The 17,022-nt window shown below is 34.0% G+C and overlaps 4 protein-coding genes across 4 annotated transcripts; 2 read left to right on the forward strand and 2 right to left on the reverse strand.

Annotated features, from left to right (window-relative positions):
- Positions 1-5: 5 nt before the first annotated feature.
- On the reverse strand, positions 6-6,014 carry SAPINGB_P003610 (uncharacterized protein; the record flags this gene model as incomplete). The annotated part of the gene is made up of 3 exons (XM_031998327.1): positions 6-2,046; positions 2,095-5,731; positions 5,981-6,014. 3 exons carry the CDS (start codon positions 6,012-6,014, stop codon positions 6-8), a joined length of 5,712 nt encoding a protein of 1,903 aa, XP_031854218.1.
- A 586-nt stretch (positions 6,015-6,600) lies between these two features.
- On the reverse strand, positions 6,601-9,543 carry SAPINGB_P003611 (uncharacterized protein; the record flags this gene model as incomplete). Its single annotated transcript, XM_031998328.1, has 1 exon — positions 6,601-9,543. One exon carries the CDS (start codon positions 9,541-9,543, stop codon positions 6,601-6,603), a length of 2,943 nt encoding a protein of 980 aa, XP_031854219.1.
- A 601-nt stretch (positions 9,544-10,144) lies between these two features.
- On the forward strand, positions 10,145-11,438 carry SAPINGB_P003612 (uncharacterized protein; the record flags this gene model as incomplete). The annotated part of the gene is made up of 2 exons (XM_031998329.1): positions 10,145-10,284; positions 10,331-11,438. The coding sequence occupies 2 exons, from the start codon at positions 10,145-10,147 to the stop codon at positions 11,436-11,438; spliced, it is 1,248 nt and encodes a 415-aa protein (XP_031854220.1).
- Positions 11,439-12,884: 1,446 nt separating this feature from the next.
- On the forward strand, positions 12,885-16,949 carry SAPINGB_P003613 (uncharacterized protein; the record flags this gene model as incomplete). The annotated part of the gene is made up of 1 exon (XM_031998330.1): positions 12,885-16,949. One exon carries the CDS (start codon positions 12,885-12,887, stop codon positions 16,947-16,949), a length of 4,065 nt encoding a protein of 1,354 aa, XP_031854221.1.
- Between the last annotated feature and the right edge of the window lie 73 nt (positions 16,950-17,022).

Genomic DNA, 17,022 nt, shown 5'->3' on the forward strand with positions numbered 1-17,022 from the left:
AGCTTTTATTTTTTTGGTTTAACACCCAGTTCTGCTAGCGTATTTAAAGTTACTGGTCCTAACTTTCCAATATGAGCTCCAATTCCAGGTCCAAATCTGGCTGGTTTTCTTTGGCAAGATGTCCCAAATTCTTCTAATTCAGATGACTTTCGAAATCGAGAGTTAGTTTGGATGTTTTGACCGATTGATGTATTATCAATATCTTGGCTTTGTGTTGAACCTGAAGAATGTTGAGATCTTGGAGTTTTCTTAGGAACTGGAATTTTATATGATTTATCTGCAGAGGATGGCAAAACATAGGACCAGTTATTGTCATCTAAAAGTTTTAAAAAAGCTTTAAGGGCTGAAGCTGTTTCTAAAGTTTTTCGGGACCCAATAATAATTAATTTGGATTTTGCACGCGTAAAAGCAACATTTAAGCGGCGCCAATCTTGAAGAAGATCGCCGATTTGATTTTGAGAATTAGAGCGCACTAACGATATGATGACACAGTCTTTGTCTTTACCTTGAAATTGATCAGCGGTCAATCTTTCCACTTTTTTGCGATGTTTTAACATTGAGTTTATGAGTCTAAGTTGAGACTTATAAACTGAAATAACACCCAAATTAGATTCGGAAACGCCGCTGGCACAGAAAGCTTCAACTATCATATAAACTAACGTTGCTTCCATTTTGTTCTGAAGTAATTCATCTTTGTTTGTTTCGGCAGAATTTGGTATATTATGAGTATCCAAAAATAAAACTTTACGATTTTCATCTAAGACCCAAGAAAGCCAATCATTTTGTGAAGATAAGTTTTTTGATTTCCAATGATCTATACCATTTTCCAAAGGTATAGGTAAATATTGAAAAGCCGCTTTTTTAGATCCGCATTTAAGACGCCCCTCATAAATGAGACTATTAGATAACACCATTATTTCTTTGCACATTCGATATTGATGCTCAAGGTTTACAACCGATTGCGGGTACTTATCATTCAAATATTTGAACAAACTAATATCAAGACCTCCATCTAGGGCTTCGGAGTTTTTGACAAGAGGCGATAATTGATAATGATCTCCAACAAGAACGAATTTTGTTGCAAGCATCAAAGGTCCTATGCAAACAGGAAGAGTCACTTGTGATGCTTCGTCAATAATGCAGTAGTCAAAGCTACGCTTAGAAAAAACCCAATGTCTGATACCCAAACAAGTAGATGCAACTACCCTCGGGCTCATATAAAGACGTTCAATATCTCCTTTTTCCTTAATATTTCCAGGAACAAATTTTCTAACATCACGATGAACACTAGAAAGTCGACCTATTCTTAAGATATCATATCCGCTATCTTTGATCTTCAGCAAAATATTGTCAACAGCTGAGTTTGTGTAGGAAGCTAATAAAACAGACTTGCCGAGGTTGACTAATGTATCAATAAGAGCTGCAATAGTTGTTGTTTTCCCAGTACCAGGCATTCCCAAAATCAAAGTGCAAGGATCTGATTTAATTACTCGATCAATTGCTTTAAGCTGATCTAAGTTAAAACCTACACGTCCTTCTTTCAACCCTGGTATTGTATATGAGGGAAACATAGGCGTAAAAGAAGGGGCTTCGTTGTGTAAAATGAGTTTTCGTAATTTAGAATCATCATCTTTTTGCAAAACAAGTTCAATAATATTACGCCTGGCAAGTGCTAATGACGAAGTGAATTCGTCTAAATCAATCCTCAGTTTCCGTTTAGAAAAGTTGGTTAATGAACATCCATTGTTAACTGAAAATGGTTGACGATGAGCTGAATTAAAGTCTTTGTTCAATGGTGTATCTGTATCCCATGGACTAATTATTGGTGAGCTAAAATGAATTTGGATTTGAGATGGAGTTCCTCCATAAAATATTCCACGAGTTATAACAGCATTTGTTTCTTCATCAGTAATAAATACTGATTCACCGATACTAATAAAAGACTCGTCAATATTAAATGGTCCATCATGAGATGAGAAACGTTCAAAATTATAAACATATCCACCAGATGAAACTAAATTTTGAAGTTTAACATGAGCAAAGCATCTATAAAATGTCAGAAAAAAAAAAAAAAAAAAAAAAAAAAAAACTTACCTTCCAAGATCTTCACGATCAGAACTAATCATTGTCCACAACTCTTTTGAATGTCCTTCCATTTCTCCTTCTTCTTTAGCCAATAACCTATCCCATTTTAAAAAGAATTCGCGCTCTGGAAGACCAATTGACTTTATTAAGCTTTGATAAGACTCTTCAAACAAATCTCCAAAATCCTTGGCTGTTTGATTTTCTACAACATTGTTGTACAAAACACAAGAGTTGAAATATTCACAATTGGAACAATAGGTATCCTTATGATCTGTAGGTTCAGGTAAAGATTGTAATTTGTTTTTCATAGAAGTTGCTAGTTTGTTTCTCGCAATTATAACGTCACGAAGTTCATTGGAAATACAAGGTACTTGGTAAGTTTCCGCAGTTTCTGTGTAGATCAATATACCCCGAACTTCTCCCGAAAAAAAATTGTATTTTTCATCAATAAGAAGATTGTAAAGAGAAATTTGGGCGAAGTGGCTGGCATCCATACGACGACCTGTTTTAATTTCTATTGGGACAAATCGTTCAATAGGTAATGAGTTTGGTTTAAAATCAAAACTGTTTTTATTTGTAAAAGCAGTTGTAATATTTGCCACTGCATCTATGGTACCCTTGATCCCATAAGTAGGTGCCATTATGCTTTCCTCAACATCTATTACTTGACGAATAGCCAATTTTTCAAAATTATTATCCCCATGGACATGCGTCTTAGAATTTGGATTCAAAGAGTCTTTCATATATTTGAGCCCCCATTGTAAAATAACAGGAATCTTTTCTTTCATATAATTTACAGCTGCTTCTTTATTAATATCACAAAGAAAAAGACTCTCTAGATGTGAATCAACTATCTCATCAACTTTTTTAAAGGTGTAGCTCTCTTCAAAAGAATTATCTATCATGCAAGACTGAATAAGTTGATGGATCATATTGCCGTAAACCATTGGTGGTGATGGTTTTCCATCGGGAAGTCTAACTCTACTTTGTAGTACTACCTTTCTAATACATGAAAAAGACTGGGCCACAGCTGTTGCAATAACAAGTACATCGGGACAAGCAATGAAGATATTGTTTTCTCGATCCACAATTATTTCCCTTTCAAATTTATCAAGATTGTTGATATAAGTTTTATTGTTGTTAGCGCTGTCTAAGCTATTTGAAATATCAATAGACCCAGTATTTTTGGGGCTATAAGTATTGCACTGATTGTAACGATGTCTAGGTTTTATAATAACATGAACGATGTCATTTACTGAGGGAGGGCATTCAGTCCATTGATCTCTTAAAATGATTTTGGTCCGTTTTTCATATTGATCAATTGCAATTATATCATACTGATGATGGTTAGCAGATGTTGGTGTTTCAGTTATTGAAAATACATAGTATCGAAGAAGATTGGGGTTTTTTAATAAGGACTTTATTGCTGGTGGAGGTTGGGTTGGTACTCTGCCACGAGTTTTAGGTATGTTTCGAATGTCTAAAAAAGAAGACGATAAATATTTTTTATCAAAAGGTGTGTGTTCAATTGATTGAGCAAGTGAGTTAGCAGTATCTCGTTCATCTACTACTGATCGAGTGTTTGATATTGTATTTTCGTTTTTTTTAGCAATGGGCGATGAGTCAAAAAAACCTTGTAATTCCTTCATAGTTTCTTCGTCAAAATCTTTATCAAAATCTTCATCGAAATCTTCATCGAAATCCTTGTCAAAATTTTCCGGCTTACTATTTTCTTTCTGGGTAGAAATAGAATCAATATGTTTCAAGGGATTTGTTTGACGCTCTTCATTAATCATCTGTGGATATTTGCATTCAACAGTAGTAACACTTTGAGAAGGTATGATCTCAGATAATGTTACTGCTTTTACAGGTTTAGAAAGGCTAGTAAAAGCTTCATTAATAAGATCATCATCAATGTCATTATCCCAATCAGAATTGGAATCTAAATTAGAAATCTGTTTATCATTTTTATTGAGCTCAGGGGAAGTCGATGTAATTTTCATTGATAAACTTTGATTTTTAGCAGAATTAGTAGAATCGTCTTCGTTTTTAGCTATAACAAAAATGGGTTTGGTTGAATCACCTTCATTAAAATCATTAAATTCATTAAATTCATTATTAGTGGTTAATGCTAGAATAGATCTTTGGATGGTTCTCTCATCTGTAATTTCTGAGTTTGAATTATTAGAAGGGGCGCTTTTTGTAAAAAAAGTTTGTAGATCCTTTCTAGGAACCTCCATATGCTTTAAATTAAGTGATTCCATTTGTTTTTGTTTGGGTAAATCAACTTTTACTTCAGCTAACGATATTGAATTCACTAAAACGGGCAAATTCGAAGCCATTAAATCCTTAGTTTCTTCATTATTTGTATTAGAATTACTCAATAATAATTTAACATCATTATATTCGGTGTTATTAACAATTTTGTTCGCCAGATTAAGTATTTCAGCATGCGCCCCAGATTTTGGATCATCAATATGTTCAGATGATTTACTGCGCCTTAGCCCAATTCTAGATTTAATAAGAGGTGGGGAAAAATTTTTTATCAAATTATCATTCGTCTTGCAAAATATTGGAGATAGCTCTAAAGATTCGGGGTTTAAAACAGGAATTTGGGAGTGATATGTCTTCATAGAATCAAGCTCGTTAGCATCACTGTTTCGATTTAACCCAATATCTCTTCGCAAATAGTCTGGAGAGCACATTAATGTTTTAGAAAATGCTTCGACTGGTTTAGTCGGTGAGAAAAACTCTGGGGCGTCAGATTTAGATCTTCCAGCCTTTTGAAAGCTAGTTGATGTTCCTTTTAATTTATCTGGATCTGTGACATTTAAACCAAATGAAAATGTTTCTTCATTTAACTTTTTATTGGAATTTATAGGAATGGTATTTTTTTTCAAAGTATTCTGAGGGCAAGTTGCTGGGGGTATACAGTTCAAAAAATTATCATTATCTTTGGCTTCATTTTGAAAGTTAGATCCAATATTTGTATTAGTATTGTTTGACGATAAATGATAATTAAATTTTGCTCTTAATTCTGAGTCGGGATCAAGACGTTTGGAAATATCCAGGCTACCCGTAACAGTAATATTTGTATTTGAAGAAATAGCGCTCTTATTACATTCTAAGGCACAGGGTTCATTTGTTTTTTTATAATCATTTTCAAGAACTATTTTTGGCAATTGACTTTTTTTGTTCATGTCCTGAGTTGATTCGTTTAAATTCTTTAATGTATCTTCAGACGATAAGCGAGTTATACCCCAAGATATCCCAAATAAAGATTTAGATTTTCCTTGTACGTTTGAACCACCTAAAACCAGCTTTCTATCTGGAGAAACATTGAACATCGACTCATTTTCGTTTTCAGAAACGCATTTACCTTCAATTATATTTGAACAGTCATTGCTTTCATGATTCGATATTTTAGCACGCTTTGTTGACCGAACAATATCAATTTCCGAATTTAGAATTGGTCCCTTTCGAAAACGTGAATTATCTTCTAAAAAATAATCGACATTATCATTGTGAACTGCTTCTGACAAGCTTAAACTATCTTTGAGGAAATGCTTTTCTTCTTTATAAGTATCGACAGAATTCAAATTTGTAGCTTTTTGGGATGACAAAACTGTCGACGTTGATCTGTTCGCTAAACTATTTTTAGGTATAGGAGCTTTTATACTGTCACTTTTTTTATTTTTATTTTTACTTTTACTTTTACTTTTCCTGAAGCTACCATCGATATTTTGAAGCAAATTAGTTGATTCGCATCCCAATGACTGTGATGTGTTTACCTTTTTTTTGTGGCTTTTTGACGGCCGTTTTCTCGACCCTTTTGATGATTTTGGAGGCATAAAGTGGTCTCAAATAGTTCCTTCAAATCACAAATCTAACCAACTTTTATGCTTAGCAATAAGTATAATTATTTTCATGTAGATTAATATGATATATATTTCCTCATACCAATTAACCGAATAATAAATTTGATGGCTTGTAAAATTACTGTATAAAAAACTCTTGAATCGCGCAGCAAAGCGAGTTGTAAATAAATTGAATTTTATTGAATTTTATTGAATTTTATTGAAATTTATTGAAATTTATTGAGTTTTATTCATTTATTAAGATATGTGTTAAGTGGGATTAATTCATGATATTTCTGAGTTTCTCAATAAAGCTTTGAACAGATATGGCAATCAAATTTAACTTGATATAGGCGGCATGGTCAAAAAACTTTAATATTAATCAGGTTTAGGGTAAAAATATGAAAGCCACTGCTTAAGTAATTTTAATAAATTATGTATATACATTGTAATGACTATAAGATTGACGTAATTATGTTAGTTGTAAATACGGTGTTAATTGAATTAAATTAAATAATATATTCTAAAAAAATGTTTAGTTTAATGTAATGATTAAATAAACAGCAAATAGGCATGTATACCAGATTTTTAAAAAATTTAGAACTTTACATTTTCAAAAAAAAGTTGTAATGTTATAAATACTTAAATAATTGATAGCTTAAAAAAAAGGATTTCTCTCAAGAAATTCTGATTCTGATTCGGATTCTGAATTTCCTAATGATTCGTTAAGTTTTTTTACACCTTCTGTACGGCATTTTGGGCATGAATTGCGGCCAGTAGTAAGCCACTGATCCACACAAACGCGATGAAATGCATGACCACAGAGTTCGAGTTTACGGCATTCTTCATTTTTCTCAAAATCACTTAAACAAATTAAGCAACGACTTTCAACTTCTTTCATGACTTCTTGATCAAGTCCCTCCTCACCAACTTTAAATAGCCCGCCTGCATTTTTTAACTCTTCTTCTGTAGCCACAGGCGGCTTTACCTGTCCTAAAAGAGCTTCAAAATCCAACAAATCTTCATAAGAGGCATCTTCAGAAAGAATATTTGGTCTTAGTAATACAGGATGGTTTTCTGGATACGTGCCGCCAAAAACGTAAACCATCCAAGACTGTCTAGTTGGAATATTGCTATCAGAAGATGAAGATGAAGATGAAGATGAAGATGAAGATGAAGATGAAGATGAAGATGAAGATGAAGATGTTTCTATATGTGGATTTTCTGTGGCTGTTTCAGTTTCTGTATCGATTGAAATTGTTGGTGTTATTGTTGGTCCTGCCCTTGTTGTAAACCTAGGAGCTGTCTCTTGAGTTGATGTGGATGTAAATGAAGATGTGTAAGAATTTATAGGTTGTGTTTGTGAATCTAAAGGTGAGGAGGACCGAATACTAGTGTCAATTGAATTTCTTTCAAGAAATGAAAATCGTCGGTTATTATTGCCGGAATTAATTTCACCAAGAGAATTTCCAGGACTTCCAGTCAAAGATTCCCTATGACCATCATTTAATATAGAGGGTCTCGGTGTTTCAATTCTTTGATTTTGAGACAAAGAACTAGTTGAATTGCTAGCTGGTTGTGTTGATGTGCTTGAAAATAATTGAGAAGATCGATTATCGTTAGTGGTCCGAACTGAAGCATCTCTTTGAGTAGAATTCCGATGGGTATTCTGGTCAGCCGATCTCACACCAACAATAAGAACCGGAACCATATTAACTCCATTTTCAGTTCGAGGTTCGTTAGGGCTGAATTGAAATATTCTAACGAAATTCATTGCACGTCTTGGATTGGTGTTATGAAGAGTGTTTGAAAGCTCTGTAGCCAGCAAACCACTGCGGAGCTCACTTAAAAAGTTTTCAAAGGATGTATCACTTCTTGAAGAGTTACTTGCTGAGGAATTAAGCGTTTGATTAGATGTGTTCGTCGATATACTACTATTATTTTCCATAGATTCCTCACGATTTAAAACTGAGTTTTCTGATGATCCATTATTTGAACTTTCAGTAGCATCTTCAACATTTGAATTGTTACCTAATGTTGAAAAACTGTTGTTCATACGATGAAGTGAATTGGTTCTTATACCCTGTTCAGACATAAACGAAGAAGCTGTAGCTGTAGCAGCAATCACTAAAAGACGAGCTAAAACAGATACCTGATTCTCAACCGCAATATTACGATTAGTTCTGTTTGATCTATTAGTGGAAGCTAAGTCATTATCATGGTTGTCAGTCGATGTATTTAAATTATTTTCTTGTGAAGAAGTCGATCTTATAGTAGATAAATTTTCAGTTGGCATAGTGGAAGGGAAAAATCTGGAATGTCTTTGTTGAGTTTCCAAAGAAAAAGGGGAAGAAACAAGTTCTGACGACCTACTTTCAGAGGCAGCAATAAGAGTTTCAGCAGCAGTGCGTCGAGTTGCGTTCAATGATTCAAAATTGTTTCCATTATTAGAATTCATAGACTCTATACTACTAGATGTTTGATTTTGATTTGTCAAGGTAGTATTTCTACTGCGAAAAGGGTTTAATCCATGATTAAGTTGTTGAGTAGAAGACAAATTACCATTATTAGAATTTCGATCAATGGTGTTAGCTGTTTGAGAGCTCGACGAAGAACCAGGCCTAGAAAGCGGTCTTCCAAGAAGAAGATCACGAAAACGACTGCCAGCATTAGAAAGTGTGCGGCTTCTCGATGTCGATGTATCAAGAGATGTTGTTAAAGGAGTAGTAGAACTCAGAGAAGATCTATCAACAAGCGAAGAAACTGGAGAATTAGAGGCAGATGAAGAGGTATAAGTAAAATTTTCTATGTTACGAGTCGTCTCAAAATTAGGCAAAATGGAGTTTAGTCCACGGCTTTCTTGTGAACCAACCGCAGAAGTTGATTGAGGATTTTCATCTTTATTTATGTTTCCGGTGTCATTGAGACATTCGGAATTATTGGTTTCTAATTCACTTTTGCTTTGCGATGCATTACTTTGGTATTCCGCATCAATATTATCTGAAGTTTCAGGGCTTGCAGAGTTTCCAGATCCCCCTCCATTAAGCATGGACCTCATATGGGATAAAGTAGATCGTAAGTTAGAAGATTGAAACCGGGAACGTTTTTTAGTTGCTTCATTAGAAGAACTAGAAGAGTCTTCAGAGTTGGTTCTACGTCGCCTTTTTAAGCTCTCAGTTGATGATGATGAAGAGGATGAAACGCTCATAGCTGAATCTATAATAATTGCTTCGGATCTAGCCGGTTCACCTGATAATTGTCTTTCGAAAGAAGGCGTACCAGAAGTATTCGAAATAGGTAAACGAGATCTAATGTTATTAAAAAGAGCCCTTGTCCTAGATTCATGCAAATGTGATGAAATATTTGGTATGATTTCTGTGTCAAGGGTCGAATCAGATAAGACAGTGGTGGCCATGTTACTATTATTGTTAGTCTGAGTAACAGGAAAACCTGTAGATACAGTAGAAGTCAAGGAATAATGCGGATTTAAAGGCATGTCTTGAAAATTTTGTTCCGGGGTTTCAGTTTCTTCTTCGATACCCTGTCTGGAGCTTCTAGAGTTAGGCCTTGGGCCAAGGGGAGTGTTTTGGTGATCACTCATTTCTACAGAATGATGAGCAAGGACTCGTAATGATTATGATATAACGTATCTTACTAGACTACTTATAAATTTAAGAGTCTAAATTAGTTTGAATTAGTTTAAATAATTCAAAAAACTTCAATAAATACTAATGCTTTTATTAAAGTGAAAAGAAGTAACAAAATGAAAAAATGTATAAAAAAATAAATTCGGTTGACTTAAAAGTTATGAGATAAAGAGGGGGGAAAGAGAAAAGAGGCAAAAAGGTGTAAATTTAACAAATAACAAAATAGATGGAATAATGCCATTTCACGTAACTTGTGACAACAAACTATTGCATACATTTTTTGTAGGCATATGATAACATGGCATTTAGGGTATTGGGATTTATTATTAGTTAAATTACAAAAAAATGTCATATAAATTATCTAGTATACTACTTAATAGGCTTATGCTCTATCTTTATGATTATCCGTGAAATTTAAATTAATATACGAAGTTCTTTAATTTAAAGAAAAATAACAAATGCTGATAAAGTATTTCATTTAAAGAAACAAAAGGAATCTGATCAAGATATTTATTGAACCTTCAAAAAAAAAAAACACACAACTCTCAGTTCAACATGTCTATATCAACTACTGCTGCTTCCTTACCACCTACAGAGACTCATCAACAAATTAAATGTCAGTATAAAATCGGAAATATTCTTGGAAAGGGGACTTATTCTGTTGTACGAGAAGCAGTTCATGTAGCATCTGGGCAGTATGTGTTTTTTGAGGTAATATTTTTGTCTACTAACATAAACTAGATGTTACGCTGCAAAGATTATTAGTAAACGTCTTATGAAAGGACGTGAACACATGGTACGGAATGAGGTTATTGTTCTTAAACGTATTTCTCAAGGTCATAAAAACATTCTTACTCTAGTAGATTACTTTGAGACCTCAAATAATCTTTACCTCATCACAGATGTTGCTCGAGGCGATGAGCTTTTTGATAGAATATACAATAAAGGTTCTTTTTATGAATCTGATGCAGTGAAAATTATAAGATCTATTGTTTCTGGCGTCGCTTACCTTCACTCCCATGGTATTGTCCATCGCGATTTAAAGCCAGAAAACCTTTTGTTTCGAACCATGGATGAAGATTCAGATTTACTGATTGCTGATTTTGGACTAAGTAGGATAATCGATGAGGAACAATTTCGAATGCTTACAACGACTTGTGGAACACCTGCATACATGGCGCCCGAAATTTTTAAAAAATCTGGACATGGAAAACAGGTCGATGTTTGGGCTATAGGTGTTATTACTTATTTTCTACTATGTGGCTATACGCCATTTGATAGAGACACAAGTGCCGAAGAAATGCAGGCGATCCTTTCATGTGATTATTCATTTGAGCCGGAAGAGTACTGGACAGAAGTTTCCGATGAAGCTAGAGATTTTATTTCTAAATGTCTTCAAATTGACGTATCAAAACGAATCACTGCCGAAGAATGTCTAAACCATCCTTTTCTAAACACCAAAAGGTTTAACACAAATATATTTGACAATTCGAATTCTTCATTAAACAGCAAAGGAGTTGCTTTTCTAAACGATCCTTGCACTAAAGGCTTCAGTGAGATTGATGAAACATGTCAAGAAAAAGCAGATTTACCATTTGAGCTAACCAAACCTAAGAAAAGAGAGACAGACCTTTTACCCACAGTCAAGTCTAATCTAAATCTACGACGAACGACTACTACACCAACTGGATCCCTTGATATTCCGGCCCCTGACTCGAATTCTATTAGCAGTATTTCGTCAAAACCTCTACCAATAAAGCTAAATGCAGCCCAAACCATGGATGGTGCTTTCAGCCAAAGCCCAGAAGTTATCAATAACTTATTTCAATCTTTAAAGAACCAAAATTGAGATGTCACGGGATGCCCCTAGTGGTTAGGGTTATGTATTCAAGTGGCAATAACCTAAAACAAAGAAGTATCATGATACGATCATCGCAACCATCAGCACAATATTACAAGATATTACCCAAGAGAAACCAAGTCTATCCTAAGATCAAGGGTAAGAGCTAAGCTGATGAAAACAGGAAACTAAACATATATTTAGAGTATTACCTTTATTCAATAACTATTATTTATATCTATTTCTAAGTCTATTTTTAATATGATGGGTATAATTTATGTGATTAATTGATATTTAAATTGGTTCTTTTGTCATTTGTAACATCTTTAACATGCTTTGCGTCTCAAATTTTTGACCTAATATATTTTACTTAAGTAAAGCTTTAAGTTAAATAATATTAATGTATTTTTGCATCATGATGCATTGATCAATGGGTTGTTTGTTTATAATATTTTTAAGGAATAATTCTGAGTAACCCTTGCCCATCATAGTATCTGTGCGGCTTTTATTACATTTTTCTTTTTAATACTATTCTTTCCTGTGATTCAATGTAATACTTATTTATTCATGCAAAACATATCAAGTTTAAATTATATCTTAGATAATCTTAGATAATAATATGTAACTTACTACTTATTACTACTTATTACTACTTATTCCTACTAGTAGTTATAATAAGTGTACTTATTACTATTTAATAGTAGTATTAATAATAACTACTAATACTACCACAAATAAAGAACTTAGTTCTTTATTATATTTATTTTCTATTTTTTAAGTCCCTTTTTTTATTCCTTATATTTTTTTTTTTGTATTGATTTATTTCTTTTACTTTTTGAAAATAGATTTTTAATAAATTTTCTTTTTTTTGTTTTGCTGTGAATTAAAATACTTTTTTTTTCCGACAATTATTTTTAAACCTTTGTACTTTCATACGAAACCTTTGTTAATTTACACATTTTATCATTGTTTTTTTCTCACTACAACTATGGCAGGCACATCTGCTGTTCCCAGACCCCCTCGCACCTCACGAGCATGTGAGGGGTGTAGAAGACGAAAAATCAAGGTATGGCTTGAAAACATTTGACTACCATTAGTTGTATAGATAGCTCTTATTGATACTATCTGGGACATCAACGTATCTGAGCAATGAAACAGAATTATTTTAGTAACTCTTCTTTAGTGTTCCGGAGGGGTCATATGTGATGGATGTGTGAAATTCAAGGAAACCTGCATCTATAGAAAACATTACCGGGCACAGAAGGGCTATCCGATTAAAATGTCAGTATAATACTGCTAAAATAATTGAAACTTGTCATTATTAACGAACAATTTAGAGTCTGTAATCCAATTGATAGAATCAAAAGACGTAGAAGTCTGAATGATGATATTAAGGGGTCACATTTTAAGCCACCTAACTCACAAATTTCTAATCTACCAGAGCAATCTATTCCAATGCAGCAGAAACTTCCTGAACAAACTGCGTTAGATCAGAAATCTGGTGCATATGAGTTTCGATTACCGTCTTCTTCGTCAACATTAATGCAAAAACATGCTACACCCCTCAGTGGCTCTAATTTACCGATTTCTAATCATGCACTTGGTTTACAATCTATGTCAACTACGTCTATTTCTCATAAGCCACCCCAATCTTCTACGGCATCTTCAATAAAAATCACAAACCCAATTGTTTTTACCCCACCCATTATTTCCAATGCAACGCCATCCTCTATTTCCGGTATAAGGAATTCTAATTCTACTCTTGGCTTTCAGTTGCAGCCAACTCATCAACAATCTGATGTTTATAAAGAGTCAAATATACATCACACAAACTATATTGAACAACAAAAATCTCATTCTAGTTCAACATGTTCTCTGTCGCACCCCTCTATTACCTCAACTTTCCCATCCGAGCAGCATGATAGTCCGTTTGTTACATCTTCGTGTTCAAATAACCATATTTCATATAGATCTGATAACAATCCGGTTCAGTTATCAAGCATTAAATCACCACCCTCTAATGGGAAATTACCCCAAATTCAAAATCCATCTCAAACTTCTCTTACTAATACTACATCATTTGCTCAGCAGCCAACCTATTTTCAGCAGCAACATCAACAATATCAAAGTTTAGTGCCAAATCCTTTAATTGCTTTTGATAATATTCAAAAACCTCCCCCACTTCCACTATCAAATAATTCAGCCCCTACTAACTTGACTGCTTCCATTAAAAATTTGACTTATGCAAGTACAAGCCCTTCTATTATTAAAGTTTTTGGATATATAAAACCTGTAATATCTCTTATCATTGAAAAATGTCCTGGTTACTCTGATGCTATCAAACTAAAAGAACTCCTTGACCAATCAGATTCATATATCTCTTTCTTAAGAGCCCAAAAAAAAAACAAAGGCTCTAGAAGAATGAATTCAACTAAAAGTCGGCTCTCAGTTTCTTCTTTTGTTTCGGGTGAAGAAAAAAAGGGATTTTCGGAGTCTTTAGAGGTCTTATATCCGAACTTAGTTACTTACAATTTGGCTCAAGATAGCATCCATCCATCTTTTATTCCTTCCAGTTCAAATGTTACTGAGGAACAAATGCTGCAATGTGTTGGTTGCTACTTTTTGGCTTATCATTCTATATATCCTATTTTTGAACCCAATTATTGGTACAAATTTGCCAAGAAGATTTGGCGAAATATGGAATACGGTGTTGGTAATAGGTGGGGTTTATTGCCTAATCATTCTCAATTAGAAGGGATTGAAGTTGCTATTATTTATATATTAGTTGCTCTTGGTTCGCAGGAATGTTCAAGAAACACAATTTTTTCTGGAATATCGTCTCTAGATTGGGCTAGATGCTATTTTACTAGGGCGATGGATATTATGGGCAACAACCTTGATGAATTTCCTTCTAGTGTTCGACTAGCCCAGTTTTCTGTTGTTGCTTCATTATTTGAGTCTATATCTTTACACGAAAAAAAGGCGGCGTTGTTAGTTTCCTTTTCATTAAAAACATGTGAACGCCTTAATCTTCGAGTCTCAGGAACGGCTTTGAATGAGTTAGAAAAGCGTAAGGCCGATCCAGATTATGATTTGAAAACTCCGATGAATCCGGCCTTAAAATACCCGCCAAATATTGATCTATTTGATGGTCATAGAGTTTTCATTGTTTGTTATTTATGGGCACGCTTAATTGGCGGGTTGCAAGAAAATTTTATGCCGCATAATTTTGTTAACTTTTCAGGCTCTCCAGACCTCAATAACTCTGCATTTGAAAGCATAGGATTCAATAATGTTGAAGCTCTTAGAAAAAGAGTAGATATTCAAGACCTTTTGAACCAAGTCATTGATTACGCTACATCCATGTATTTTGTCGAAGATCCGATAAATTCTGTGGGAAAAATTGAACAGACAATAAAGGAAGTATTTTCTTTGGCCGATCCTAATATTGATGGTGATGCAATGGATATTGATTTAAATCAATATAACTTATCTATTCATTTCAACTTTGCGAGCGGCCATGGTGGCCTAAGTCCCACTAGTGCAGCTCGTTTGGTTGAATCAAGCTCATCAGCAGTATCTAAAGAGGATATGAAATATTCAGTTCAATTGTTTACCAATGAACAGCTTGCACAAAAAACAAAGCGTTGGTTTCGCACCCATTTCGTCGCGCTTTATAAATTCACTCGTATGCTTTTATATCGTCCCTTCCCTATTGCTAGCTTGCTGTTTCAGGATGAAAAATACGCGTCTGTTATTAGTCCTGTTCTGCTTGATTTTTTTAGTTCTGGATCTATGAACCTTTTTAATATCATTTCTGAGGTTTATACTGAAATGATATACCCAAAAATTCGCCGTCACCGAGAAAGAAAAAACTTAATATCTCCTTTAAACAGAGAAAACTGTTTTCCTATAGATAAGAAGGATGAAACAGAAGAGGAGGATTTTGGAATGTTTGATATATGCATTTCAAACATTGCTTCTGAGTTATCAGTTGCAATTTTTTTGTTTTTTGGACTTAGTAAGCCATCTAAACGATCTCAAAACTCTAACGAAAACATTAAAAAGACCAGTGAGTCTGAAAAAATTCGAGAAAGCGCTATTAAGTCATTTGTTGGATGCATTGAATTTATGATTTCTGAGCAAGAGGAAATTGATCTTCATAATATGAAGGCTAATGATGTTTGTAGCACTTATGGAATTTCCCAGGATACTTCTCAAATATCGCCACCACTTCTTTCTTCACGTCAAATAACTACATCTTCTCTTTCTACATCATTGAACAAGACGTTTTCTTCGACTTCAATATCTTCTGCTACATCATCATCTACTGCCCTTGGACATGGGGAGGTAAATCTGATTCCTTCACCACTGACGGAACTTATGTATTTGCTTTCAAAAATGATCCAGAATAGTACATTTTTAGATCTTCTTGCAAGTGAAATGTCTGATTTTGATTATTTGAAAATTGCGAAATGGTTACTTTCGAAACAACCTTCCCCAGCTCCACCAACCCCTAAATCCTCATTACATTCACCTACACATGCTACAGTTTCTGGTGTTGATATTTCTTTAAAAACTTTAAATCCTTACCCCGAAATTAAGCAAGATTCTATTACTACAAGTGGTACTTTTTCTGAATCGCGAAATTTATCGCAGCAATTAGCTTCTCATCCAATAGCTGCATATTCTGTTAACCCATCGATTATCTGTGGAAATTTAGGCTCTGTTGTGTCAAAATCCAGCGAAATAAGCTCAAACAATAGTTCATCTATTAGTAGTCTTCTTAGCAACTATCCTTCTGAAAATTCTGGCTTTTCTGCACAGCAATCTGTTTCACCCGAGTTGCCTCAAACAGATGATCTTAACGAGGAGTCCAAATCTCTAAGAAGCTCAATATCATCATTGCTTTCTGCAAAATCTCGAAAAGAGAAGAAGAGACAAAAGGATAAAGCTAAAGGAACATATACTGAAAATGAATTGAAGCGGGAAAAAAACTATGGAAATTTTGACAACTTCAATAAACCCGATTCTTTTTCTTCAAAATCTATTGAAGGGGGATCAAATCAGTCTCGTTTCTCCATAACAAATCTTATCCATAAAGACATTCCGATTTCAATGACTTCTGTTTCTACGGTTTCTCATGTGAACGAAGCACTTGATCACTCAAATAATCAGACTAGATTTGCTAAATCCACTGCATTCCCAACAAGCGAAAGAGAAGGTATCACTCCACAATTGTCAACAGATTCTTCATCCAGTGGTCACTTTTCGAATGGAAGTAGTAGTGGAACAGATTCTTATTTCAACAATTCTGGAGGTAAACACCAAAAGCGATCTAAATTTTATGGAAATCCTAACTCCTCTGATCACTCTGATTTATCTACACCGAAAACTGATCAAGAACAAAGAGACAAGTCGGAAAACGATGACGAACAAAGTGGTTTTATTGTTCATAAAGAAGAAGATGAAGACGATTTTCGTTTGTTATGGAAAAAAATTGTTCAACTTTTTGTATGAGATGCTTTTGATTTAATTTTTGTATTTTATTTATCACTATTTGAGGCAAACTGATTTAATTCAAATGAGACTA

This window comes from Magnusiomyces paraingens (genome assembly GCF_902498895.1).
Source record: "Magnusiomyces paraingens strain CBS 517.90 genome assembly, contig: contig3, whole genome shotgun sequence".
Taxonomy (NCBI): domain Eukaryota; kingdom Fungi; phylum Ascomycota; class Dipodascomycetes; order Dipodascales; family Dipodascaceae; genus Magnusiomyces; species Magnusiomyces paraingens.